Below are 27,628 nucleotides of genomic sequence, written 5' to 3' on the forward strand. Positions count from 1 at the left end.
TCCTTCCTTCATTCCTTCTCTCTACTCTCTCTCTCTTTCCTTCCTTCTTTCCTCCTTCTGTTGCCCAACTCTAGTAAGAAGGGGTTTAAAGTTCTCTCTTCGCTCTCCCCCCCCAAGGGGAGGCTTTTGAAGATGCCTTCCGCCCCCCTTTTGCTTCCCCTTCTGACATAACTTCTGGTGATGTCAGGGGGCATTGCATATGCTAATGAGCTAGTATGCTAATAGCCTAGTAGCTCATTAGCATACCAAATGCTAATGAGCTCCTGCAGCTCTTTTTCTACAAAAAGACCCCTGATTTATAACTATGCCCTTTGTTTTGTTAGAAATTTTTTCTTCTCTGTATACATATGCTGTTTCTCTAAGATGACTTTTGGGGGGAGGAGAAGCCAGAAGTGTTTCTACTAGAATGATAACAAAGCTCAAGACAATGCATCCACCTGGACTGAATGGACATCTAGGTTTCCTGTCTCATTACAATGCTGATTTCTCCACTCCTACTACCTCTCTGCATATCACACCTAATCCAATCATACATTCTATTGTCATCTGCCTGGTAATGTACATATGTAACAATAAAAGCACTGAGAAACAGTAGAATTACCTTTTAAAAACAGGAGGGGAGCCACCTAAGCACCAAATATTTTTAACAAAAAACTGCTTACCTCAATGTACATACAATTACATACAGATTCATTACACTGAATTAAACAACTGTACATTATTTCTAAAATAAATACACATAATTATAAATTACCCATTTGTGGAAATTTGATACCAACTGTAAAAGATATTGTGTCATTATAAACATAAAAAGGAAGCTAGACTTTTAAGACAATATCTAGAATAGGTTTCATTGATAACAACTGAACATATGACATTATAGCTCATTTCAGACAGAAGCAAAATATCTGTATGAAGCCCAGGGTGGTGATTCATAAACACTATTGTATTGCAGACACTATTCATAAACACTATTGTCTGCTTTATGCGGCCTTTGTAGTATTTATTCCAACAAATGGAATTCACTTCAAATCAAGTTGCTCCACATGCTTTTACCCTCTTATCACCTGGTACTGGCATAAATTAATGAAGTGTATGGAATTGCAGACTTTTCCTTCCTGGACAAGGAGATGCTATGCAGCCACCCTTGTTAGCATAACTGGAATAATCAAGGGTGATCTTTTCAGCTGAGTATTCATATGGTGAAATGCCCACATGGTGAAACTGCAATTTACCACACCCTGAAAATGGCTAGTGTGGTTAAATGTGGTCTTACCATGATGCCTTCACGGGGCAAAGGCACTCTAAAGCTGGATCATTTGGCACCAGGATATGGTTAAAGGGGGAAAGACCAACAATCAAGGGGAAAATATTTTAAACAATAATAAGTATCTTAACTTTGTAATTACTAATTGAGTCCAACATCCTACTGAACTAAAAAAAAACACAAATATTTTCATGCAGCTTGATTCAAACAAGCTACAGATATTATTGTCCTTTATCATTTTACATTTCAAATGGCACAGTGAAAAAAAGACTGAGCATGCAGTTTTCTTTGAAGAGTCTATTTTTTTTCTTACGTTATTTCGAAAAGAATGGCTGCGAATAGGGTCTTCAGCTGCAAGGGAGGCACTGCTAAGCATGATGAAGACAAGAATGAGGTTGGTAAAAATGTGGTGATTGATTAGCCTGTGGCATCCCACTCGAATTCTGAAGGAAAGACAAATGGAACATAACATCACAAGTGGAAATTTCGGAGCTCCTGAATTACCAAATGAACAAAGCCAAATAGTTTTTGTGGTTTTTATTTTTTAAAAAAAATTGTTAACAGGATCGTCAGTTTGTATTGTTAACTAAGCTGCCCTTTTAGGAAATGTTAGACCATATGTACGGTATAGAACGGAACATATAAGTATCATATAGAAAGTGATCCAATTTAAAGACATGGATGGGATTAACCAACAATTGGTCCCAGACCATGTTTTCTCAGCAGGCCAAGAAGCTAGGGTTGCCAGATTTCTTTGAGACACCAGTGGGGGGAAGCTCCCAGAGCTGGAAGTGTCACCCTGATATGTCGATGTTACCAGAAGTGACATTGTCTATCACCCAGAAGTGACGTAGGCTTGTTGGGGATGACACTTTGGTTTTGGGGCAAAACTCTATGGTAAACTCATCCTCAAACCTTAGAGTTTTGCCCCAAAACCAGAGCATCACCCCTTCAATGTCACTGATGTTGCCCAACATTGCTCTTGGGGGGTGGGATTTCCTCCTGCTGGCCAGCTGGCTTGTGGTGGGCAGGAGCCGACAAAAGTGGGGTATTCCCTGCCCCAAACTGGGGAATGGTAACCCTAGTGGAAGAGCCTTCATTGGCTTGGCACAGAGAAGGCCCCCGGCTCAATCAACCCCCACATTTTGCACTAAATGGAGTGAGCCACAACTTTGTTATTTATGAGGTAATCTCAGTGTGGTATTGGTGGTTGAAAATGCTGTCAAGTTGCAGTTGACTTAGGGCAACTGCATAGTTTTCAGGACAAGAGATCAGCAAAGGTTGGTTTGCTATTGCCTGCCTCTGCTTAGCGTTCATGGTGGTCTCTCATCTAAGTACTAACCAGGGTCTACCCTGCTTAGCTTCTGGGATCTGATGAGATCAGGCTATTCTGGGCCATCCAGATAAGGGCCAGTCTGGTATTACTATTTAGTAGTAAACTGTGTGATATATACTTTTGAAAAGTTATTTACGGGTTTGTATTGCTGAAAATAAAGAAGGAACTCCCTTCAGGAATTGGTGTCATCTTCTCCTTCATATTAAGTTCAGATATTCTTCGGGGTCGTGGACCAGCTGGCACTTCTGGCTCTTCTTCTTCTTCCTCCTCCTCCTCTTCTTCATCTACTTTAAGTAGAATGCTTTTGTTAATTATACAAAAAAAGTATGTTTGTAACGTTATGAAAACTGGTGCCTGAAACATTATCTAGCTAGTACCACATCTCCCTAACTAGGCAGATCTAAACATTTAAAACAAATCAACATGTTATTAAGGACTTTTCTGAAGTTATCATCAGTGAACCACCTTTCAAATGCCACATTAACATCTCAAATTGGTTTTGAAACCTCTTTGCATTGAAATACAGATACAAGTAATCTCTAAAGCCTTGCCTGTAGCTTTTGGATGATTCTCATCCTGTTCTGCTTTTTCTAGGCTGTTCATACTCTCCCTGTTCAGTTTAAAATGGGACATCTTTTGCCTCTCCAGCTGTAAACTGCATCATGCAACAGATCTCCACTTGTAAACACAACCAATGGAAATGGTCTATGCAAAACAGTAGCAATCAGCACATTCTAACTATTGCAGGATAGTCCTACATGACAATATCCTGTCTATAAACAATGAGTGGGAGTAATGGCCTTGGTCTGAGGACAGCAGCCTTACCATAGGTGCAGTCGCCACAGTAATATGCTGTTTACTTTTAATTTAGCTAGAGGTGTGCTCCCATGCAGGAAACATATAGCAGAAAAGTACAGCTTTATACGTGTGTTGTATTAGAGTGCTGGATGTGGACCAGAGAGATCTGGGTCCCTACTACCATTTATTTGGTGGTAGCTTAAATTCTAACTCACAGTACTATTCTCAGAACAAAACAGGACTGCTATCCTGATCATCTGGGAGGAAGAGTAAGATACAAAACTGACTGGGGGCCCAGGAGCATAGATGGAATGCAGGCAAGAAAAGAAGGAACAAGACAACCTGTTCCTTGGATAAAATAAAGGGCACAGCTTTATTGACTGCATAGTAGAAGCACTGGCGGAGCACAGAATGAATCCTTCCTGAATCTGGTGAACCACCTGCCAACCTGATTAACCCCACCCCCACCCCACCTGCTGGGGATGAAACCGGCTGGCTGCCAGCTGTGGCGTGGTTTCCTTGGCACCTGATGGTGCCCCCCAGCGGAACATGCCACTAAACTGGCTCCACCCCAAGACCCCTTAAGGGAGTCTGCAAACCAGGGGAGGCAGGCACACAGGGACACAGCCTCCCCCAAAAAAGGATCTGCCCCAATGCCCAAACCGTCAGAAAAGCTGTGACAACTGAACAATAACATAATAACCAAAATGCAACCCATAACAACTGAAACACAGGAGAAGACTGCAAGCAAAAAACACTGAGGACAGGGGCCCAGTGTCAGCTGACTAGAGGAGGGGCAGGCTGGAGGAGCTCCTGGGGCCCCCTGCAGCTGTATCCCCCCCCCAACAAAGCATGCTACCCCAGAGCCAGCCTCTGACCTCGATGGATCCTACCCACTGGCTCCTGGCCACATGGCTGGCCTGAGACCCACATGGCCATTTCCTTCTGCTCCCCCACACCAAGGCCACAAATGCAACATCGGGTAAGTCCTTGATGCGGCTTTTTTAAAAGTCACATTTCATAGAATAGCACTGGCCTTGTTACTAGGCAATCACTTTTCTGTTGCTTGCCACTATAGCTAGACAGCACATAACTTACAAATCATTCCTTAAAACACTTCTTAAACATTTCAGAAAATTATTGGAGAGACTCAAAGATATTGTGACACCTATCACTAGTTATCATCACAAACAATCTATGGCGCTTGTACAATACAATTCTGTAATGCAGTCATTAAAGCAATAATGGGAAAAGGTACAATATTCTACTGAGTACAAAACACTGTGGTCAGAGGACTCAGAATCCATGATCTCTCTCTCAAAAACTCTTGCCGGAAGGAAGATGTACAAAAAGTGCAACTTTTCTATTGTACAAAAACATTATTGTGTAACAAGGCCCTAAGAACACCATTACATTCAAGTCAATGTAACTACATGACACTATTTATTTCAAGGAAGCTGAAAGGCTGAAATCTACTCTGGTAATTTAATAGGTCATTCTGTGGTTAAGATGCTGAACTGCAGGCTGTGGAAGGTCAGTAGTTCAGCAGTTCGAGACCCGAGTGTGCTGCATGACGGAGAGAGCTCCCGTCTCTAGTTCCAGCTCCTGCCAACCTAGCAGTTCGAAAGCAAGAAATTGCAAGTAGATAAATAGGTACCACTTCGGTGGGAAGGTAACAGCGTTATGTGCGCCTTGGTGTTTAGTCATGCCGGCCACATGACCACGGAAACATCTTCGGACAGCGCTGGCTCTTCGGCTTTGAAACGGAGATGAGCACCGCGACCCTAGAGTCGGATTCGACTGGCTTTCGAGAAAGGGAACCTTTACCTTTACTTTACTAATCATATCAGTGAAACTGTGGTGCCATGTAGCTTTGATATACTTGATCTGACCCCCCCCCCATGCTCATTAGTGAAATGTACCTGGAACATCACAAGGTGGGTAAGGATCTTTGTCTTCTTCTTCTCCTTCTCCATATTCATTAATTGTAACCTATCATATTAGCAAAGAGGACACTTCAGAAAGAAATCAAGACATCACGTCTCCATTCCTAGTATTAAAACTGCCCAAGATAACTATTGTTTAATTTAAAACTTCTAGTTGAAAAAATAAACCTAGAGTCAATAAATAAAGTTAACTCAAGCTAAATATAGGGCTATACTCTGACTCAAGGAGCTGTCCTCTCAGCAAAATGTGAGTATTCATCCCAATATTATTAGATTTTGGTGCTTCATATACTGCTTGAAATGGGTCAGACAGCAGGCTTCATAATTAACTCCCATTGTTGATCATTTTAGAAAATGAAAGTTTTAATTAAAAAGTAATAGAGTTGTAGTCACAAGCAAACATTTACCACATTTATTTGTTTATTTATGAAAATCTAGCAAATTCTAAATGCAGTCAAGTTTCCAAAGTGAAACATGCAAAAGGAAAGAAATGAAAGGCAGTGGATACAGCCGCCTTCATTTGGGAGTATTATGACTTTGAAGGCTGAGACACAGGGCCAAATCAGAGAAAATGTTTCTTCATAAACAGCAGCTGTGGAAAGACAGTTTCAGTCTCATCTAATTCACTTATATTTTCAGAAAAATTATATTCCGTCTTTCCAAAGACCTGCTCGAGGTAGCTCACACAGTAAAACCAGTACAATCTATGTACTATTAGCCACCCATGGCTGCGATTTGTGGGTATCAAAATCTGTGGATCTGGGCCACATGGAAGCTAAACAGATCTTTCTTAAAACTTGGGGAACTCCACAAGTTTGCAGAAAAACCTGAAAAAAATTAAAGGGGGGGGGTAAATTTCCCTAAAATACAATTCACAGACCATGCACTTTGGGGAACTGCTCCAGCTGGCCACCACAGCTGAGGTGGATGCAGGCAGTGTTCCCTCTAAGCTGAGTTAGTGTGAGCTAGCTCACAGTTTTTTAGCCTCCGGCTCACACATTTTTCTCTTAGCTCAGGAAAGATGGTTCCAGAGCTATCTAATTTATGCAGTAGCCAAATCGCTTGCTCACAACTTTAATGCCAGTAGCTCACAAAGTAGAATTTTTGCTCACAAGACTCCACAGCTTAGAGGGAACAGTGGATGCAGGACACTGCTCCGGACCTGGTGGCAGTGGACACCAGCAGTCACTGCAAGCCCAGCAACAGCAGTGGACACCAGCAGCTGAGCACCGCAGCAGTGAATGCTGGTAGCCATTGTGGGTCCAGAACTGAGAGACGAGGATGCTAGCACTTGTTCCAGGTGCAAGTGCAGCGGCGGACGCCGGCAGCCACTCCAGGCCTGAGTGCAGTGGATGTCAGCAGGTGCTGCAAGCCCAGGGTTGCCAGCGGATGTTGGATGCCGGGCTCAGTGTTGCGTGTTGGGGTCTGAAGCCTTGCCAGCTCAGCAGTGGAGAGGATATGGAATTACTCCCCCTGCAAATCTCGTAGGCCTCCCACTTGTAAAATCATAAAAACAACAGCATAAGAGCTATCAATTATAAAACAAACCATAAAGAAGTCAGGGGCATAAAATTTTAGAATTTTAATGTGATTACTTTTACAATTTTCACGTTGTAACCCGCCCTGAGCCCATTCATGGGGAGGCATGACACAAAATAAATAAATAAATAAACGCAACATAAAATGACATTCAAGAGCCTAAACTGATCTTAACTGGCATGTTGGACAGTAAGGGAGAATGCAGTTCTTCATGCACTCCAGCCCTCCCCCCACAATACCATTTAGGGCTTTAAAAGGAAGGAACAACACTCCAAACTGTGCCCTGAAATAAATGGGCAAAAGGCAAAAAGCTCTCTTTGCTGCTGTGTACAGAAATAAGTTACCTTAGTATCCTTGGCCTTCTTTTGTTCACTTTCTGTTTTGTCTCCCTTTTTGGTGTCCAAACTCTCTTTTCTACAAAGAGTCAAACAAATGCAAAAGACAAAATAATAAGCAAGCCATAAGGCCAGCTACTGATTTTGTTAAAAATGAGTAAGTAGAATCCACAAAAGCACAGATTTATAGGGAGACAAAAATGGCAGTTGTCCACATTCTACAGCCTTTTAATTTTACTTTATTTAATTACACACAGGGCCCCCAAGAAAACTGCAGGTATTCCCAGTTTAGTGCACTCTTCCCCTGTACCTGGCATTCTTTTTCCTCTCCTTTTCCTCTGCTTCTTCTTTCTGAGCTGTGTTCAGACTTTCAGCATCAGCCAGATTATCAACAGCAATGGCCAAGAAGACATTTAACAAGATATCTAATTCAGACTATTTTAAGGATACTTCAAGTATCACAACTGAGAATCATATGAAATCCATCCTAAATAAATTGAAGGGTTTTGGTAAGCTAATATGGTACTGAAATGATACTCACGGGATTTGGATGAGATTCTCTGTGCTACTATTTTTATAAAGAATAAGAGTTGCTTTTTTATTTTCATAAAAGTTGCTTGCTTCCCAAATGCATCAGTTTTCTTACTGGTGCTCTACAGCCTACCTAACAAAATTAAATATGGAAGAATTCCAACCCAATTTTTATTTATGGCTGAGTCTATCCAAAGGCTATCCAGGCATCTATTAAGAGACTTGTGAAAGCCTCAGTCTACTTGTTGGTTGTTACTGAAATTGCTGCAGTCTACGCCTGAAATATTTTTCTATGTCTTCCTATGACAAATCCCACATTTCCCACCTTCTGTACAAAATCCTAAACTGGAAATATTTGCCAACTTCCCCCTTCTCTGGCAACAAAACAGGAGGCATCAGAACAGGTAAATTTTTTACATTTTTTTAAAAAATTACATTTATTTATTTATTTATTTATTATGGCTATGCAGAGTTGGATCCAAAGGAACATTTCTGAGAACTGAAGGATTTCCACTGAGCGACTCACCGGCCCCCTCCCCCATAGCAGGAGGCAGAGTTGGGAAAGTCACACTCCAGAGGCAGAAATCCTTCCAGTTAATGGAAATTCTCTGTTGAATCTAAACCATGCTCTTGACAGTACTTGTGAGAAGGATAGTCATTCATATGGCCAAGGAATTGCCTTCCATCTGCACTGGAGCCCTTAACAAATATACTCACTCCTCAGTTTGAGATCTTTAAGCTCTTAACCAGAAACAGAATGAACAGATCACCAGTTAAGAAGATCAGTCTTTCTAAAAGTTCGTCTGAGAATGTTGGGGGCAAGGGGCAGAAGTTGAAGGATGGAATTTTGTCTAACTCTCTAATCTAAATTTCCTTAACATGTTACATTTATGTCTTAAGAATGGATGTAAATGTCACTTAAAATGAAAGGATACAGTTACCACAGATGAAGAGAATAATGAAGTATATACAGACTACCATTCCTGATGATGATGGGCCACCATATGCCATAATGCCATCATACATAACAGCATTCCAATCTTCACCTGTTAGAATCTAAGAAGCAGATTCCTTGTTACTGAATGAACTCCCAGAGCACTGAAAATAAAATGACTTTTTCTTTACTGCATAACATACAAATAATGAAATATTTCATTAAAATAAATTCCCAGTACCAGCAATTAAACTGCTTTATATAGGAAACATAATAAGGATATCTTGGAAATGACAGTTAAGTTGTACCAAGACTTATTAAACTCACACAATAAATTGCATATCCCCGCTGCAAAAAAACCCCCAAAAAACACAACACCTCCCTTACTAGGTGCCTAAATGAACATTTAGGGCCACCTGGGGCATAAAATTTCTTACCCTCACAAATTGTCCCAGTTGTATATCTTTGCATGTGATGTGAATCTCATAACAATGCTTAGCATTTATACAGTACATTTTAGGCACTGAAAGCACTCCACATGTCTTACCTCAATATTTCTTAACAATAGCTCTTTAAGATTAACCAGTCTTATCCCCATAAAGCCAGATAGTGAGCATGTGGCTGAGATGAGATTCACTCTCATATGCAGGGACCCTATACCTATTAGCTATGGAAAGGATTTCCATTCATTCTCCCCTACCGCTGCAACCCCCCCCACTTTGCCCCATGCCATTCATGAGAATCCTGTCATCCCAGAAATAGCACTTTAGGGGGCTCGGTGAACTACAGTGGAGGGGGGGAGGCAGAAAACTATCACTCTCCAAGTTCTGCTCTGCTTGCAACTATTGTAGGCTCCAAGTCATAACCATTATTACCATCCCAGTTCCAAACTAGGCAGTTACCGAGCACATCTGTCTTTGCACTCTCTCAAGTTTCTGCTAGCAATAATATGATTCCCTGGTTCATACACTCCCTTTGTGCAAGATATGAAAAAAATATTAATAGGACTGGACACAGAAATTATTTGTGCACCCAGCAGCCCTGTAGCTAGGGACTGTTTGGGGAGGGGGCCTTGGGGGGGCCACCAGTTAATTAAATCAAAGGCTCCAGGACAACAGGTGTCTGCTTGCATACACCCACCCAGCCCCCACTAGAGCCTTCCTCCGAGGCAACCCAGAATCTCAGTGTTAATACTGTTAACAGTGTGGCACACTAAGGCTCCTCAGAGGTCTAGGAATGCTGAAAAGAAGAGCGGGGATCAGGCTTCCTTCCCTCACTCCTTCCCTGAGCCGGCAATCTCTTCTGAAGCCTGGCTCAGAAAATCCAACAGAAGGAGTGAACTGCTGGTTGTTGCTGGGTCCTAAAGAGACTTGGCTCTTTTGAGCTCAAAAAGGGAGATGCCAGCCGCAGTTCCCAAAACTGCACTGAAAACATTTACGCCAGTTCTCTGATTCTGAACACGACTCAGTCCTTTAGCACAGTATTTTCTAAGTGTGTGCAGTCATATTCGTGGTTGCAATGCTGTAACTGTGCGACAGGCAATCAGGGGGAAGGGGCCCAGGGGGGAGGGAAAGCTGAGGCTCAGGGAGCAGGGCTCATAGAAACCACTAGGGGGCCAGGCCCCGCGGGCCCCGCAGTAGCTACAGGCCTGGCACCCAGTATTATTGTTCACTTGTAACAATTGTCACTGAAGTTTTTACAAAAGCTGTATCAAAAATAAAACCCAGAGCTTTTGTAAAAAAAAAAACATGCAAGTTTCATAGTATGATTTGGTCACAATGTAAAATATCCACTGAACACTGTAGGTTAGACCCTACCTACTCCACTTAATTAAATGCGAAGCCTTCCTCCAGCACAAGATCCTTTCACTAGCTTGAGCTGCTGGAAGACTCTTTGTACAGGAAGAATGCTGAGCAGAGCAGCAGGATCCAATCCAGTCCAGTGTGATTATTATTAAACAGATAAGTTTCTCAAAGTCAATATTGAACTGAGTGAGCCAGGGGAATTAAAAAACCCCCAGTTGATTAGATCCTGTAGATCCATTCTGCTAATGGCAGTGCTTTATTCTGGCACAAGGATCTGTGAGATCTAACTTTCTATTGGCTCTATAAGAATATGGAAGACTGATTTAAGTAACAGAAAGTCACTTCTGCAACTGAGATTAGGAGCCTCTTTGGTTAGTTCTCATTCACAAATTTCTTCCGGGTACATACATTCATACAATGAATGCAAATTAACTTGAATGTAGTTTGTCTTGGCTTCCTACAATGAACTCTAGGATGTTTTTGTTTGTTTATTTGTTTGGGCGTTGTGTGGGTGAATTCTTTCTTAGGAATCACTAGCATCTATACAGAACTATAATGTAAGCAATTGTTCCTTGATTGGTTTAAATATCGAGTGAAAACATACCCTTTGTTTTGGAAAACAAAAGCTAAGCACACTTTCCATTTAGCAGTATAACAGCAGCCACGTAGGCTGTAAGTATTAGCAAATTTTTGAAGGCCAAGGACATGGAATCAGACTTTACAGACACATTCAGATACAGTAGGATCTCCATATTGTGCAAATACACTTCAACTGGATTGAAGAAAATATTAAAGTCTGATAAAATTCAAACTATATCAAGTACGACCAAATTGAGTTTACAACTTCACCCCAAAAGCCATTTCACATATTACTTTTTCCAACTGGAAATGAATCTTCATTGTGGAAAAGGCATGAAATTTGTAATAGCTCCATGATGGGACTTTTGGCCAAGGCTGCTGAATCAGTGCAATCTCCCAAGAATACATTGGTAAAGCACCGATATTGTTCTAGCACCTCAGGCGGAGAAACTGAAATAAGTGTCTCAGCCTAATTGTGGCAAACATGTAGCAACTCTAGTTGTATATAAACACTTCTGTGAATTTAGCTGGGATTTTTTCCTTCTTTTGTTCCCTTTGTTTTAACTTGAGGAACAGGTAACCTCCTCCCTTCCCAGCTACCCCATCATAACATGTGTTACTTTTGAAAAGGACCCAGGTTTCAAAAGCAGAATGTCATGAACTGCAGAGGTTGCTCTATGAGCAAACAAAACAGAACAAGTCCTGCTATGGCCACATACCTCTTTGGATTATAAGAACTGACAACTTGACAGGATTCATTTACAAAGTATAGACAGTTATAAAACACAATCAAATGTAAGGGAACATTTTAAAATCAAATGACTTTCCATGTTTTTAAAGCTATATTTTGGATGAACAAAGACAACTCAATATTAATGACATTAACATAAAAGCTATGCTGCATAGATAGATTGAATACATGATATGAACAAATGGTACAAAATGATGCAAAATTACCAGAATATTGACTTTAATGAGCAGAATGCTATTCAACACAAACAGAATTAATAGTAATTGAGATAGTGATTTTTTTAGGAGACAGGATTATTTAGACAGTTTTGTTGTTCAAAGATAAAATGTTTTATAGTGGGTGAAAGAAAGTTACCTGGAATACAGTTAAAAGAGCTTGTGGAAAATTATCGAAGGTGCTCCGTTTTGTTTGAGTTTCATCAAAATTAAATTTGCCTCCAAACAGCTGCATTCCAAGCAATGAGAAGATTATGATGAAGAGGAAAAGCAGAAGCAACAGTGAAGCAATGGACTTCATTGAGTTTAACAAGGATGCTACCAAGTTGCTCAGGGATGTCCAGTGCCTATAAATTAAAATGCGTGTGTTAACAAAAAAAAACTGTAAAAGAACAAGTGCGTGATGAAATATTACAGAAGAGCTGCGGATCATACAAGGGTCAGTAAAACTCAGCAGCAAGTTTCAAATAAACCAAAAAAAAGGCATAATCGTTGAGTCCATCTTACCTGGTCACTTTAAAAATACGGAGAAGACGAACACAGCGGAACACTGAAATTCCAAGGGGAGACATAATTTCCAACTCCACCAAGATGGTTTCAACAATGCCACCACATACCACGAAGCAATCAAAACGATTGAAAAGGGATACAAAGTAAGACTGCAGGCCCAGACTGTACATCTTCACTAACATTTCACAGGTGAATAAAGCCAACAGAACTTTGTTTGCAATATCTGAAAGAGGAAAAATTCAGAAACTAAGACTGATTTATCTCCCTCTGGTTTAATTTCATTAGTGGTGTGAAAAAAACATTAATTTTGCTTTTGTATTTCATTTTTCACCAAACATAATCCTAAATCACAAGCTCTTCCCAAATTACGATGCAAGCCATGTGAACTAGAGCATAACTCAGGAACAAAAGAGTTCAGCCAATAATATTTTCTTAAAATATGCCAGGACTGCACACTTGAAGTATGCATATGTTTTTATTTAAAAATTACAGTTTTTATTTTATGATTTTAATGTTTCTTCATTTTTTCCAGGTGTTTAGTTATTTTGCTGGTTCTTGTGATTTCTTATGTTCTTCACTGTGTGTGTTAGATATGACTGTGCAAATTATGGCTATAAATCACTGATGAAGGCTTTGTGCTAAAACAAATTTAACATTCTCCTTTATTTCACTTGGCATTTTGTGTTATCTTGTTGTATGTGCACATTTGTTTCCTGTTTTTGATTTGTTATTAAATTACTACTGTTATGTTTTCTGTACATAATTGAATTGGTTCAGTTATGTATTGCATCATACTATTTTTTCCTGTTTTTTGTGTTCCCAACCTTTTTGGTTTACCCTATTTTTTAGGTTGGGTATTTTTCTCTTCTTTTTTTGTGGTACTCAATCCAGATAAAACAGAGATGCAATCGGTTGACAGTAAGGCCAACTAAGGGTTATGGAGCTGAGGGGGCAATCTCCCTGAATGCGTCTAGGTGACCCAGGGCTGCTGATGAAGATTCAGTTCTCTTCCACAACACAAAGCACTTTTACCACTGTTGGTTAGTATGGCCTTTCATCAAGAGCTGTGACTTGGCCACAGTTGTCCACATTTTGATGATATCCAGGTTGAACTACTGCAATGTATTCTATGTTAAGCTATCTACAAGGACTATTCAGAAGCTACAATTCATTCAAAACACAGCAGCTATCCTACAAGCAAGTACAACCTACCTGGACCAAATCTCATCACTTTCCTAAATGCCAGTTTGCTTCTGAGCACAATTCTAAGTGCTGATTTTTACATATAAAGCTTTATATGGTCTTGGACAAGGGTAACTGAATCAGCACTTTGTCCCATATGAACCTGTCAGGTCTGGCAAAAGGACTGTTAGTCAGATATATGCCTTCAAGTTCCTATCTGGGAACTCAGTTCACAGGAGCATGGGGCTCAGTTTGGATTGGAAACATGGCATATGGGCAGAAGGGGCTGATGTCTTTCTCTCTGTGCCATTTTCCTGATATGGAATGGTCCCAGGGTAACGTTATTGGTACCTCATGCACCCATTAGTACGTATGGAGCAAACAGTACATTTCGCGTTGAGAGAATGATGCAGGGGGAAAGGGATGTGGGGAAAAATCTAATGTGTAGTAAGGCCCTTTGCTTGCTTCACTATTAGAGTCTAGGTGAGAGATAGTGCCTTTCCAGTGGAAATGTCCGTGTTGTGGAACTTCCTCCCCATAGAAACTTTTCTGGTGCCAAATTTACAATCTTTTAGGGCATTTAGGCAAAACCATTTTTCTTTTCCCAGCCGTTTAGAAAACCTGTTCTCTGCTATGGAGATATTAGAAGGTATTTTCATTGTCATAGATCCAGGGGAGTTAGCCGTGTTAGTCTGTTGTTGCAAAAGAGTAAAAAAATCCAGTAGCACCTTTAAGACTAATAAACTTAATTGTAGCATAAGCTTTTGAGAAACACAGCTCTCTTCACAGACCACCTCCATGCATCTGATGAAGAGAGCTGTGTTTCTCAAAAGTTTATGCTACAATTAAGTTTATTAGTCTTAAAGGTGCTACTGGACTTTTTACTACTTTCATTGTTTACATCTTCTTTTTAATGCTGCGTTAGATTTTAAAGGACATTATCCATAATTTTTATCTTACAGATATGTGTGTGTGTATGAATCTGTAAGGTAGCTTCCATATATATATGGAAAAGCAGAGTAATGATAAGTTGACAAGAAGAAGAAGAGAAGGATTTATACCCCGCCCTTCACTCGGAGTCTCAGAGCAGTTTACAATCTCCTTTCCCTTCCCCTCCCCACAATAGACACCTTGTGAGGTAGGTGGGGCTGAGAGAGCTCTTTATACAACTGCCCTTGAGAGAACAGCTCTGGCTTGCCCAAAGTCATCCAGCAGCTGCAAGTGGAGGAGTGGGGAATCAAACCTGGTTCTCCTGGATTAGAGTCCGTGCACTTAACCACTACACCAAACTGGCTTGTGAAGCAGAATCAGGTCCACAGACAGGGAAACAGATTTATAAGGAATGGTGCACGGGCAGCTCACCTGGCAACCCTTCTTTCTCTGCGTGTGACTTTTTGAAATAAATGAGCACAAGCAAAAACAATCTCTGGAAAAAATATGGGGAGGGGCAGACACACATCTTTTAATGGACCAAGAAAGCCCTGTTGGTGGCCCAGACTGGAAGTGCTGGATTGCAGCATATGAATAACTTCAGTCTATGGAGACTTCAATCTTTGAACTTGGTTAGAAACTGAACAACTTACTACATGGCACCTAAAAACTGTTCATTCCGTCCCATTTTATAACTTAACTTAAATATCTTAAACAATGAAAAACAACTCAAAAGTATATATTTAAACAGCTGACAAACTCCCTACAATGTCTGTAGCAGTTTTCTATTGGTTACTACATGAAACAAGAAAAGAATCTTGCAGTTTACCTTGTATTTGGGTCAACCAGTCAGGTTGGTTGTAGTGCTCAGAAGAGATGGTTAATGTGTTCAGGAACACCAATACGATAACTAACCAATAAAATGAGACTGATTTTACAGCTGCTCTACACCTTCTGCGATTGAATCGGTTCCATCGGCGCCAACGTCGACTAAAATTTAAAACAGCAGCAGCATTACAAGATAGAATAAAATTATATAAATTAGGCTACAAGAACATTTCTGCTAGACAAAGATCTTGGGATGATTTTGCCAAATTTAAAAACAGTAATGACTCCTTGTGTTACGATAAGAGAGTGGACTAGAGCTAAAAGCTTTCTGAAATATTACTAAGCAAATAAAGGTGTGCTCTAGTTAACTGTGTGAATCAGAATTACCAACAATCAAAATAAGAACCTAAGACAATTGTTTTAGTTGTAACAAGGAAGAAATATGGAGGAAAAACCCCATATTGCTGTCTGTAATGATAATTTCCTAATTAAACATTTCAGCCAAGTGGATCATAATCTTACAAGAACTGATGCTGGATGATATTTTCTCTACATAAAAGCTGGCTTTGTGTGCACCTTGACTATAGGTAAAATTTGCTTGGAGGCAGAGGGAGAAAGGATACTGAGCAATTGACATATAATTTATCCACATGCCAATGTTATGGCTAACTATAATCATATGAGTAACCCATTACCTTAAACACATATGCTTAATGCCTATTTTGTCTTTCTCACCTTATTCAGCAAAGCTGCTTCTATGGGGTAGGATATGAGCCCAGCACGAGCTTGAGCCACACAGCAAGGGAGCTGAGGGTCAAGTTATTCCAAGATCTCCTAAGAGGTTCCCTAAGTAGCTTGAGACAAGCGAAGGGGCTTTGCTACATCCTTCTAGGGCCATCCATGCACTGCATGTCAGGAATGTTCTGAGTTGGGCCAAATGCCTTAAAAGAAGACTGCTTAAAAGAAATCACTTTTTTAGAGAACAGTGCCTGGTTCTGTCTCTTTTGAGACAGGGCTAATGTTATATTTTGAAATATCCACCATTCGTTTTCCCATTCATAACATGGAAAACATCGGCAGTGCTGACATAAAGACGAGAGCAGCTATTACTTTTGTGACTGAAAAAAAATACAGCTTGCTGTAAGAAAACAACAGCAAAAATGCTGCAGTCTTCTTGAGCTCAGATGGTTCATCCAAGTAGATCAACCGAAGAATTTTCAGTGTGCTCAGTAAAGGAAGGAATCATGGTAGTATTTATATGGAGTACTAGTTTAAGAGGAACTATGTACAAGCTAGGACCTCAGAGCCTCTTGGCCAGACAGAAGGATTAGCAACCTGTAGGGATAAATGCAATTTATGCCAACCCTGTCCCTCTTAGATGGGGACAAGAAGCAGTTTGCTAGTTTCAACGTAACCACAAGTACTAGACTTAACTTTCTTCTTGTAATATTTCAACTAAAATGATATTCTGTAGTCTTGTCCAGTCTCACTACACCACCTTTTTGTACATCTTTTTTCAAAATTGTAAAACTTTCACAACTGAATTCTGTCCCTGTCCACACATATGACATCACATTTTTGCAACAAGACATGCTTAAAACTATATGATAATTCAAGATTAAGACAATACTCATTATGCAGTGTGACCCTGAATTAGATAAATCTGTGCAAGAACTGTTTAAGCAGCTTTGAAATCTAAGACGTACTGCAAGCATAGGCAGTATGATCTAAGAAAAGAATTGAGAAATCAGTGAAGTTTGTATACCCATGAAAGCCAGACCAAACTTCAGTCCAGACAACCACTTTTAGTGAAAATCTGGTATATGAAGTAAAGAAAATGGAACTTTTCTTGTGGCTTCAGCAGATAACTGTCTTTAAAGAGTGATGGAAGCCACAGTTTACCCCATTTACTATTATTATTCTCCTCATTTCCTGGGTCTGGGGGGGAAAAATCCTACTGGGGTAGATCCAAAGCCCAATTACAGTAGAATTGATAGTTTAAGGGTTATAAGATCAAGTTTAAAAGTGTATACTGCATAGAAAGTTGATGAAATTATAGAAAAAGGAGAAGATAAAAAGACAGACTTTTTGAAGGTATTCTCCAAAGATGAAAAGCTTTAGAAAGCAGCAGCAGAAACTCAGGTTTGCATTAACAAAGTTAAGAAACAAAGCAAGATCCCATATTGGGAATATGACTGAAACTATGCTTATAAATGTGTGTTCAGAGAAAAAGGGGAAACTATTGTTCCACTTATTAGTAAAGCACAGAATCTTACCACTATGCATCTCAAAAGAAATATTGGTGCTGTGATCTTTACACAGAATGGTTTGCTTCAGAAACGGTACCAAACCTAAGACATAAGTGTGGCACTGTCACAACAAGCCTCGAAGGAGCTTTGGGCTCACTAATGAGACACCTGCTCTCCCTCCCACTTGACAGCATTAAGTTAATTAATTCCTGATTTGTCTCAAACTACAGTTTGCTGTTGCATCCATGACTTTGAACTATTACTTGTCCTTACCCTAAAAATTATAATTGCAAAGTGAGAACAAACTGCCTTTTTTCAGATCTGATTTTCAGATACAGTGACAAACTCAAACTCAGATTTGCTACTCACAAAAAAGACCATGGCCCCGGTCACACGTAAATGTTTGGCCCGGGAGAGGGACGGATTGGGGGAGCAGCAAATGGGTGCGATCTCACTGCAACATCTGGGAAGCTGTGCGCACCCGTCCCCGATCCGTCCCAACCCCCAAAGAGGCGCAGCAAAAATTCACCACCTACTGAGGTGGTTCTTCCAGCACGGCCGCATCAAGGCCGGCCGTGGGATCGCCAGCGCGTCCTTCTGCCGGCGCATCCCCGGCTCCTGGCTGAACTGCGCAATTTTGGGTAGGGTTTTGGTTTTTGCAAGAGTGTCTGCAGAAGAGAAAGGGGACACTCTTGCAAAAACCAAAACCCTACCCAAAATTGTTTGTGGTGGTGGTTTGGTTTGCAAGTGGCAGCAAATGATGATGCAGCTATACCTTCTGTATTCCCTACAGCACTATGTTTAAATTCAGTCATATTCAACCACAATATGTAGAGCTTAACAACATAGTGTTATGGAACAACATGGTGTTATACAGAAAAAAGAAAGATGGGAAAAGATAGGAAAATACTGACCTGAACCTGGATTTTGAGATAACTTGACTAAAAGAAAAGGAAAACACATTTTTAAGAAAATACAGAAACCATTTATGCAATTCCTTCTCCCTTGAAACCTACATTGGAAAGCAAATCAGTTTAATTTAACCACCAATAGAATTTAGGTGATGCATCTGTATAAAGGGTAGAGTTAGCACCTTTTACAGTTTTTGATAGAACTATGTAATGAAGGCATATTTACATTCAAAGGAAACTATAGTTCTTTGAACAAATGGTTAGCCCCACCCAGTATCAAGATAATTTTCACAGAAGCCAATACCAAAGAAGTTTGGAAACAGATTATAATAATCAAATAGAAATATATAATTACATGGAGAAAATAGTGACAACGAGTTTGTATTCTGCTCCTTTCCAAGGAGTTTGCAGCAGTGTGTTAGTCCTACAGCAGTCCTGAGAGATACACTAGACTGAAGAGTGCAGTTTTTCAAGGCCATCCAGTGAGACTGACTGACTGAGAGTGAACAGGATTTGAACCTTGGTTTCTACTCTCCGCACCCAACAAAATTGACGCAGCAGCAAACTGGTGAAAAATCTTATTTTTAATATGTTAATCAAGACCATGTATGTGCAACAAAGAGATCGGATAATTGGGTGACAGTTAAAAAAGATTTTTACTTAGTGAAACTTCTAGCTCTTTACCACTTAAGATCTGTAATAAATAACAGACGATTAGTGCATGGGTTCCCAACTGTTTTGAGCCTGTAGGCAGCTTTGGAATTCTGAAACAAGGTGCTGGGCAAAACCACAAAATGGCTGCTGCAGAAAGTGGAGCCAACTACAAAATGACTGCCACAAGAAGTGAAACCACAGACACAGAGGAAGACCAAATGTAGGTGAGAAGAGGAGTAGTTTAAAGAATATACTGGGAAGGAGCAGTAAGAGGGAATAAAACCAACACTGTGGTGGCAGCTGTAGCTGAAACAATGTTATTTTAATCTGGCTCCATCATTGTTCGAAATTGACGGACATGCCCCTAAAATTGGCCAATGTCATATTCCAGTTCTTTTATATGCAGATGCCACCGTTTTACTCTCATGTTCACGAATCAGACTGAGGCGTCTTCTACACCAATGTTTTACCTACTGTAATAACAACAGGTTAACTTTGAATTACGGGAAAACAAATATCTTAGTCTTTTCCAATTCCTGGAAACAGTCCTCATGGACAATTCAGGGAAATTCTATTGAGCAGGTGAAACCTTAGGTGAAACCTTAGGGATCAATTTCTACTACAATGGGAGCTGGGCTACACATCGCAAATGTGCTACAACTCAAGCAAGAAACAGTGCTGAGGCCATTACCCGCTTTTTCTACATGAGAGGCAATAGATATGTCCCAATTGCCTTAAAAGTCTTTAATGCAAAATCTAGTTCACAATTCCTATATGGCACTCCCATTTGGATAAGTGCAATTAACCAATCAGCAGAGGGTTTACAATCCTTTTTTTTGCGGAAAATCCTTGGACTTCTTAATTGTGTCCCATATGTGTCTCAAAACTAGTCAGATGTCCCTGGAAACTCAGCCCTGGCTTTTGACCATCAAGTTTTGGTTGCGCCTTCTGTTTAATCCTGACCCAAATTCTTTAACCTTTTTAATGCTGACAGATCATTGTGAACCTAATTGGCTGAAATTAGTCCCAAAAAAATTAGGTCCGTAGGAATATCTTTAGATCTGCCTCCACAATATTTCATACAATCAAACACGGGTTTTTAGATATTCAATTTCAATGCCTGACTGAGGCAGCTAGGAAAACTTGTTCTCCAATTCATCTGGGCTTACCCCAGACACAGGGCCAGACAGCTACTTATTTTTGCTCTTTAACTGATCCCCATCAAAGAAGGGCATTTATGTTGGCCAGATTTAACGTATTGCCATCGGCTATCTTTTCAGGAAGATGCCATAAAATCCCTTATGAACTTAGACAATGCCCTTGTAGTCAGGGTGCCATCAAATCTGTTTCCCACGTTCTTTTAAATTGCCCATTTTATACTAAGACCCGGGATAAATTTCTGGACTCCCTTCTTTTTACATGGCGTGGTCTCCCTGAGAGTGTCAAAGTCCAGTTGCTACTCTCGGGGCAAAAGTCTTCTATGTCTTTTAATGTTGCCTGTTTTCTTCAATCTGCAGTTCAAATCAGAGAAACTATAAACTGATCAGGTTTTGTATGATAGCCACATTTTTGATGTATTCCTAAATTTTAATGTACATTTATCTCTGATATGCCAATAAAGGTCTGTCTGTCTGTCTGTCAATCTGCACTTAGGGTTGACAGCCACAAATCCAGGTCAGGGTTCCCCCTAATTTTATGGGTCCATTCCCCTGATTTTATGGGTTCCTTTCCGGGTCGGGGTTCCCCTGATTTTATGGGTCCCTTTCCCTATCACCAGCATCAGGGGGTGGCACTCTAGTTTTTGGGCAAAACTCTATGGTAAAATTGGGCCCTGGTGCTCCCTGCTGGAAGAGACCCTGGAGCTCCCCACCAGCAGCCAGGTAGGACCTGGCAACCCTATCTGCACAGCCAATCAGATCTCCAGTAGCCAATCAGAAATCCTGCTTGCCAAAAGCCCCACATAGTCCCATCCACTTTCTAAAAACGCTTGGGCACTAGGAAAGGTGTTGGGCACCATGTTGGAGACCCCTGGAATAGTAGCCTAATTATGATTCAGAAAGATATTTAGTAATATTAAGATGGACAGAATATTTACACATTCTATCACATTCAAATTTCAGAGAGCTCCATTTTTGCTCAGAGAAAGTCAAGGTCAGAATTTGAATTAACAAAAGGGATTCATCCTTAACTGGATCTCCAGATAAATACAGTTGAAACAATGTGAAAATTTCTCCTCTTATATTGATACCTGGAAAAAAATATATTTGGGATACTATAGGTACTCACCACAAAGCTCCACAGCACACATGGCCCTCTCCTTCTCCACCAACATTTTCAGTATTCACAGATTCCGTTTCACTTGCTTGCATGCTTGCTGTTATGGGATATAATAAATAAACAGATTTATAGCTGATCTAAGTCCATTAAACTTTGCATGCAGCCAACAGAAAACCTGTGTTTCTCACATACCGGTAGTTATTGAAAAGATTAAAACTGGCCTCTCTTAACTAAGAGATTTACATTTATACAAATGAGTGGCTTGGATGCATCAAAGATCTCTGAAGATGGAAGGACCTCCATTCACCTCTTCCTCCCACTGGAGCCCAAAATTCCTAGTCCAAAATAATGCTCCTATGAGAAAGAGGACCCCCCACCGGAAAGACATGGGGTGGCATCAAGAGGTCTACAGAGGGAGGTGGGATATCAGTGAAAACAGCCTTTTTCTGTTGGATCCATGTTAAATCTGTCCAATGTTAACAACTGCAATCTGCTAGTAAAAAGCCGCTGCCCAGTGCCCCTCCACACACCTACACACAAACACACAAACACGCAAATTCACTTCACTGGTTACAAACCTCACCATGTCTAAGGTATGTCTGCAGACAAATCAAGTTGTCCTCTGCTAGCATGCATGCCTAGCATAGTGAAGAATAAACAGACCTCACCTGAATGGTTCTAATACATCACAGTCAATCTTCTAAAAACTTTGCCCAAGACTGCAAACTTTGCCCAAGACAGAAAAGTAAGCATGCAACATGAGTACTGGGAGCCTGAACACGTTTCTGCTAGTTAAATTGTCCACTTGGATATTTTTTTTTGAAATCTAGAATATTTGTGCATGAAGAACAGCTAAACAAGTGATCTATGAATCCAGAATTCTCTTAGTCAATTCTTGGCTCCAGCTGACTTTAGGCAAACTTTCTCTCTCTCTTACTCAATTTTCCTAATTTTCACCTGCCATACAGAATTCTTGTGAACATGTGAAGGGCCTGGACTCTCATATAAATGCTAAGCATTTTTATTATCACTATGCAGTGTCTATGAAGGCTACATTAAAACCTTTATTTATTTTTCAATTAAAACAAACAAAAAAAGTATGTCTTTCACCCAAAGCTGCTCTTTGTACATAGAAAGCCAAAGCTTTCTATGAAGTAAATCACTGGCAGTGCCAGTCTAAACTGAATTACACACTCCTAAGCCCATTGACAAAGCCAACAGTACTCATGGAAAGCCACATTTGCAGTTACCATCAGCCAAAAGAGTTACATTGATTTCCTTATCTGGCATGATGCTTGCATTTTAGGGAGGCTCACAGATTACCTATTCCTCTGGCAGTGGCTGTTTCAAACAGAAACCCTATCAGAGAAGGGCCTTGCCCACTTTCCTGAAACATGGGGGCATGTGCCACATTGGGGAATGATGCCCAGAAGAGCCACAGGCATTGTGTCAAAGAACCCCCCATGGTTCCTGAGCCACTGAGTATCACTGGACTAACCCCATGAAGTAAAACACTTCTGAAATTTAACAGAGCTTGCTTCTTCAGCTATTAAAGAAGAACTGCAAGGAAAGCTTCAGATACTTTCTTGGAGCTTTTGTCTTTACTTTCCCTTTGTTGTTTTTAATTGTTCTGTGCGTTTATTCTTTTAATCTTTGTCGTAATATAATGAGAAACAATAATATAATAATCAACAACAACAAACAAGATTTTTTAAAAAAATATATCTTGCTTTCTTGTGAATTTCCAAATTATTTTTAAAAAGTAATGGATTAAAAAATGAGACACTCTCTTTAAAACTATTTAAAGTCAGTTAATCAATCTCTTTCCCAAGCTCTGTTTCTAAAGATGAGAGCAGCAGAATAACAAAAGTGGTCTTCATATTTTCATAAATTGAATATAAGTTTAAACAGTGCACTAGCAAGCTGAACAGAACCAAACTGGGTGCCATTACCTTGTGGTAAGAGAGCATAAACACATTTTGCTAACAGGGTCGGGTTAAGCAGCATTATAACCTGTTGTAAGCATGAAACCTGTCACAGCATTTCTTTCGGGTTTTTTAACTGGCTGAGTTTATGAACTAATATACTGATCTTGAGTTTTGTAGTCAGTTTTTGTTTGTTCAGACAAACAAGAATGTTGTTGGCATGTTGTTGGAAGATATGGCATGTTGTTGAAAGATATGCAAGATATTTAAGGCTGCAATGCTGAACACGGTGGTCTGGAAGACACCCATTTAAATGGATCAGATCACTTCTGTGTGCATTAGGATTAGATTGTAACGCTATAGTCCTTTTCACAAAAGGTGCACAGAATAGCAGTCCAAATTTTACATTAGATGAATGTTACAAAAGTAGGTGTGTTTTATTATTTAACTGGCAAATCTTTAAAACATGGGAGAAAAACAAACAAAAACCTCCTGCATGGGACTTTCTGTTTGTATGTTCACTGGACTGTTGCAGAGCCACATACTTCGGGAGAAACGAAGTCAGAGACAAGAGGGCACAGGGCCTTGCTCCCTCTTTCTATCTCCCAGACAAGTTTTGCATTGTCAAATGAGAGCCTGAGCAAAGGGTCTGGTAAAGACATATTTTCTATGATCCTTCCTCAACATAACAGAAGGAGATGCAAAGCAACTGGGAGATGCAAAGCAGGAGGAGATGCAAAGCAACTGGGAGACAAGACAATAATTAATGTATTTGCATAGTTACCATACGGTTTGGATAATTAGATTGAGGAACTTGGATATGGCAACCCTAACCATAAAGCTCGGTGTTCAGCCAGCTACTTAATCATTGAAATGGGATTTTCAATCAACTTGACCCCCGAGAACAGATGTGGGTACAATTATTACATATATGGAGGTCTGGAATCATAGCCATGGGCCCTCTTCCAACCTACATGTAATAGAGCCTCCATATATGCAGGCAGCATACAAAATCAGTACCCTGCAAAAACGGAGAGTACAAATCAACATGGAGGGCCTGCATGCAGACAGCGGAGGCTGGGAGAAGGGCCAGTAGCCACAGTCATGATCCACATCATGCATTGACTGTACCACTCTAAGAATGTCTGCATCAACTTACAAGAACAAGGATATTTTTACTAGTGGGAAAAACAGTACATAATACAAATACTAGAAACCAGCACATAATTGTTGTGGCTTCACACGTCAACTAAGATGAAAGGATGGTTTCACTGTTGTAACATAAAGGCAATTTCTTGCCAGTCTATGAAGACAGGCTGCATCTGAATTGGGGACAACAAACAACAAATTGACTTTTAAATTAGCAGCGCTGAGTGCCAGTTACATTTCTCCTTTTAATATCTTAGCAAGTTTTCCTGGGGATAGTTCTGACAGCATTTATCATCAGTGTACTCACTCTCAATAATTTTATCAGATGTCAGTATACAAGATTGTACTTGTGGAAGCTGCAAAGCACAGCTAAATTTAATATCCATTGTTTACAGCTTAACCTGGATTGCACTCACCAAAACTAACACAGTCTTCCACCTATGTATTGTGATCTGCCAGGAACAAGACAATTCCAGTTTTGCAGTCACTGGCACATAGCAAGCGCAGGATACCGATTCTCCGACAACCACCACACCTAGCTAGTTGACCTCTACTTGCTTGGTGGACGAGAATTCATGCAGGTTTAGCCTTCAGAACATAACACAGGAACATAAGAGAAGCCATGTTGGATCAGGCAATGGCTCATCCAATCCAACACTCTGTATCACACAGTGGCCAAAACCCAGATGCTATCAGGAGGTCCATCAGCAGGGCCAGACCTCCAGAAGCCCTCCCACTGTTGCCCCCCAAGCAGTTATAAGGACCAGTAATTCTCACAATGTACAAAGCAGCAGAAAGATAAGGATTTGGGCCAATGCTATTTGGCAGTAAGGGTTTCTGGTATCATCTAATGAGCTTTGTGCATGGTCCAATATCTGTTGCTGCCAGTTTGGCAACTATCACATCTCTGCTGCTACTTGAAGAAGTACTGTGAAGTACAATGTGCATTACTGCAAATGAAGGAGGCAGAGTATGATACTGATACCACTGGGAAGGCCAAGGAACTTGGGGGACATGGCAGACAGCAGTAGCTGGATAAGGGCTCTAAATCCCAAAATCAGTTTTGGAAACAGGCTCAGGGGTTCAGAGACAAAACATGAGCTATCCCAAACAGGACCAATTCAATAGTCATGTGTTCCCTTTTGCATCACCCTCATCCCAGTGTAATTAATTTCAAGGCTTTCCAGACAAACAGCATATACAGCAACAAATCTGAAGTTCTTAGTCATGTGTTCTACACAACTTCTGTCACAATAGTGATTCTGACCTGTCACATATGCCTAATGCTGAAGCGCCAATATCTGGTTTGAGCAAAAGTAACATCTTTCTTCTGACACACCATTTAGCCCCAGGTGCTCTGTAGAACACTGTATGAGAACATGACAAGACCCTAATAGAAAATGCTTCTGACCTCACTAATTATGAGCAATTTTCCTTCCCCCCCTGCTGCATGGCACTAGAGGCTGAACATGTCTTAACTATATTCCATTAAACCAATGGAGTGCCCACTGTGGACTTTCCAAAACAAAACAAAAAAGGTGAATACCAGCAAGGCTGTGCTATGTCTGTGCCTAAATGAATAATTTGCTATGGACTCCCTGTCTAGTTCTGGAGCATGCAGGACTTTTTTATTTTTAAGAAATGAGAACGTAAGCATGACTTGCCTTCTCTCCCTGTTGGACTAAGGCTACTCCCTCCTACATTATAAGACATCGTGTTATCAGCAACAGGATGGAGCTAGTGGAAGCATCATTTCTTGGGGCAAGGCCCAAAACGAAACAGTGGGCTTACCTGAAGGTTTCTTCTCTTCAGAGGGGCAAAGTCATACAAGCTGGTCAGGTCACACCTCCTCTTGCTCCAAGCAGAGTTATGCAAATCTTTGTGAGACTGACCGGGGGCGGAGCGAGACCACCTCTCCAGTCGTCCCAAAATCTAGCTCTATCCAGCCTTCGACTTCCTATCAATAGTTGTAGACTACTTCTACCTCCCACTCTCTTTCTACTTTCCTTCTTTTTGGGGGTGGAAAGTGGATGACTTTGCCCCACTGAAGAGAAGAAACCTTCAGGTAAGTCCAGGGTTTCTATTTCCTTCAATGGAGGAAGTCATCCAAGCTGGTTATATGCCAAAGCTAGCTGATGAGGTGAGACGTTATTATCCAAGGCATTCCTTAATCACTGACTTCTGTAGAACTCTTCTCCCAAGGATCGCCCCAATGGAGTCCTGCTGGTCAGTCCTATGGTGCCTTATGGAGGTAGAAAAGGATAACCAGGTTGCTGCCCTACAGATCTCATCTGTGGGTGCCCTGGTGGAGAAGACCAGAGCTCTGGGGGACACCTGTGGTGTCCGCAAGCCCATGATCTAATAGGCTTTACATATGCAGAGCTTTACCCAAAGGATATTGAGCACACTTCAGAGGACGGCGGAAGACCATAGGGCCTGGCGGGAGCTGGTCCATGGGGTCGCGAAGAGTCGGACTCAACTGTGCGACTGAACAACAACAACCCAAAGGGGGATGGTGGCCTTTGAGACTTTTCTCCCCAGGTTGGCGGTGCTATGTGAAACAAACAGGCTGTCTGTCAGTCTCAGTTGTGTTGTTCTATTTACGTATTTGCGCAGAGCCTTGCACACGTGAAGCTTATGCCATTCCTTTTCCCTTGGACACAAAGGCTTGGGGCAAAGGCTTGGTAACCCAAGTTTGCTTTGGGAACAAAGGATGGATCTCTTCTAAGTACTACAGAGTCCTTGCAAGATAATAACTGACAAGGCCCCCAGTTCTGAAATTCTCCTAGTGGAGGTCACAGCCACCAGAAAGGCAACCTTCCATGATAGAAATCTTAGTTCTGTGGATTTTAGTGGCTCAAATGGGGCTCTGGTGAGTGCTTGTAAGACTTTAGTTAGACTCCAGGTGGGGAATCTGTGTCTCACCAGGGTTGCTAGCTGCACTGCTCCTTTAAGGAATCTCCTAACTTACTTATTA

The 27,628-nt window shown here is 40.8% G+C and overlaps 1 protein-coding gene across 1 annotated transcript in view; it reads right to left on the reverse strand.

Moving 5' to 3' along the window:
- CACNA1D (calcium channel, voltage-dependent, L type, alpha 1D subunit) overlaps nucleotides 1–27,628 on the reverse strand; it is a 228,120-nt gene that overhangs the window by 133,539 nt on the left and 66,953 nt on the right. Inside the window, exons 9-19 of the mRNA XM_015418841.1 lie at nucleotides 21,587–21,674; nucleotides 18,650–18,676; nucleotides 15,488–15,648; nucleotides 12,544–12,769; nucleotides 12,176–12,383; nucleotides 8,688–8,808; nucleotides 7,532–7,646; nucleotides 7,231–7,300; nucleotides 5,324–5,393; nucleotides 2,740–2,890; nucleotides 1,581–1,710 (exon numbers count right to left, since the gene is read on the reverse strand). Coding sequence (XP_015274327.1) covers nucleotides 1,581–1,710; nucleotides 2,740–2,890; nucleotides 5,324–5,393; nucleotides 7,231–7,300; nucleotides 7,532–7,646; nucleotides 8,688–8,808; nucleotides 12,176–12,383; nucleotides 12,544–12,769; nucleotides 15,488–15,648; nucleotides 18,650–18,676; nucleotides 21,587–21,674 — 1,367 coding nt within the window. The remainder of the gene's footprint in view (nucleotides 1–1,580; nucleotides 1,711–2,739; nucleotides 2,891–5,323; nucleotides 5,394–7,230; nucleotides 7,301–7,531; nucleotides 7,647–8,687; nucleotides 8,809–12,175; nucleotides 12,384–12,543; nucleotides 12,770–15,487; nucleotides 15,649–18,649; nucleotides 18,677–21,586; nucleotides 21,675–27,628) is intronic.

This window comes from Gekko japonicus, unplaced genomic scaffold (genome assembly GCF_001447785.1).
Source record: "Gekko japonicus isolate JY-2015 unplaced genomic scaffold, Gekko_japonicus_V1.1 scaffold1549, whole genome shotgun sequence".
In the NCBI taxonomy this organism is placed as follows: Eukaryota; Metazoa; Chordata; class Lepidosauria; order Squamata; family Gekkonidae; genus Gekko; species Gekko japonicus.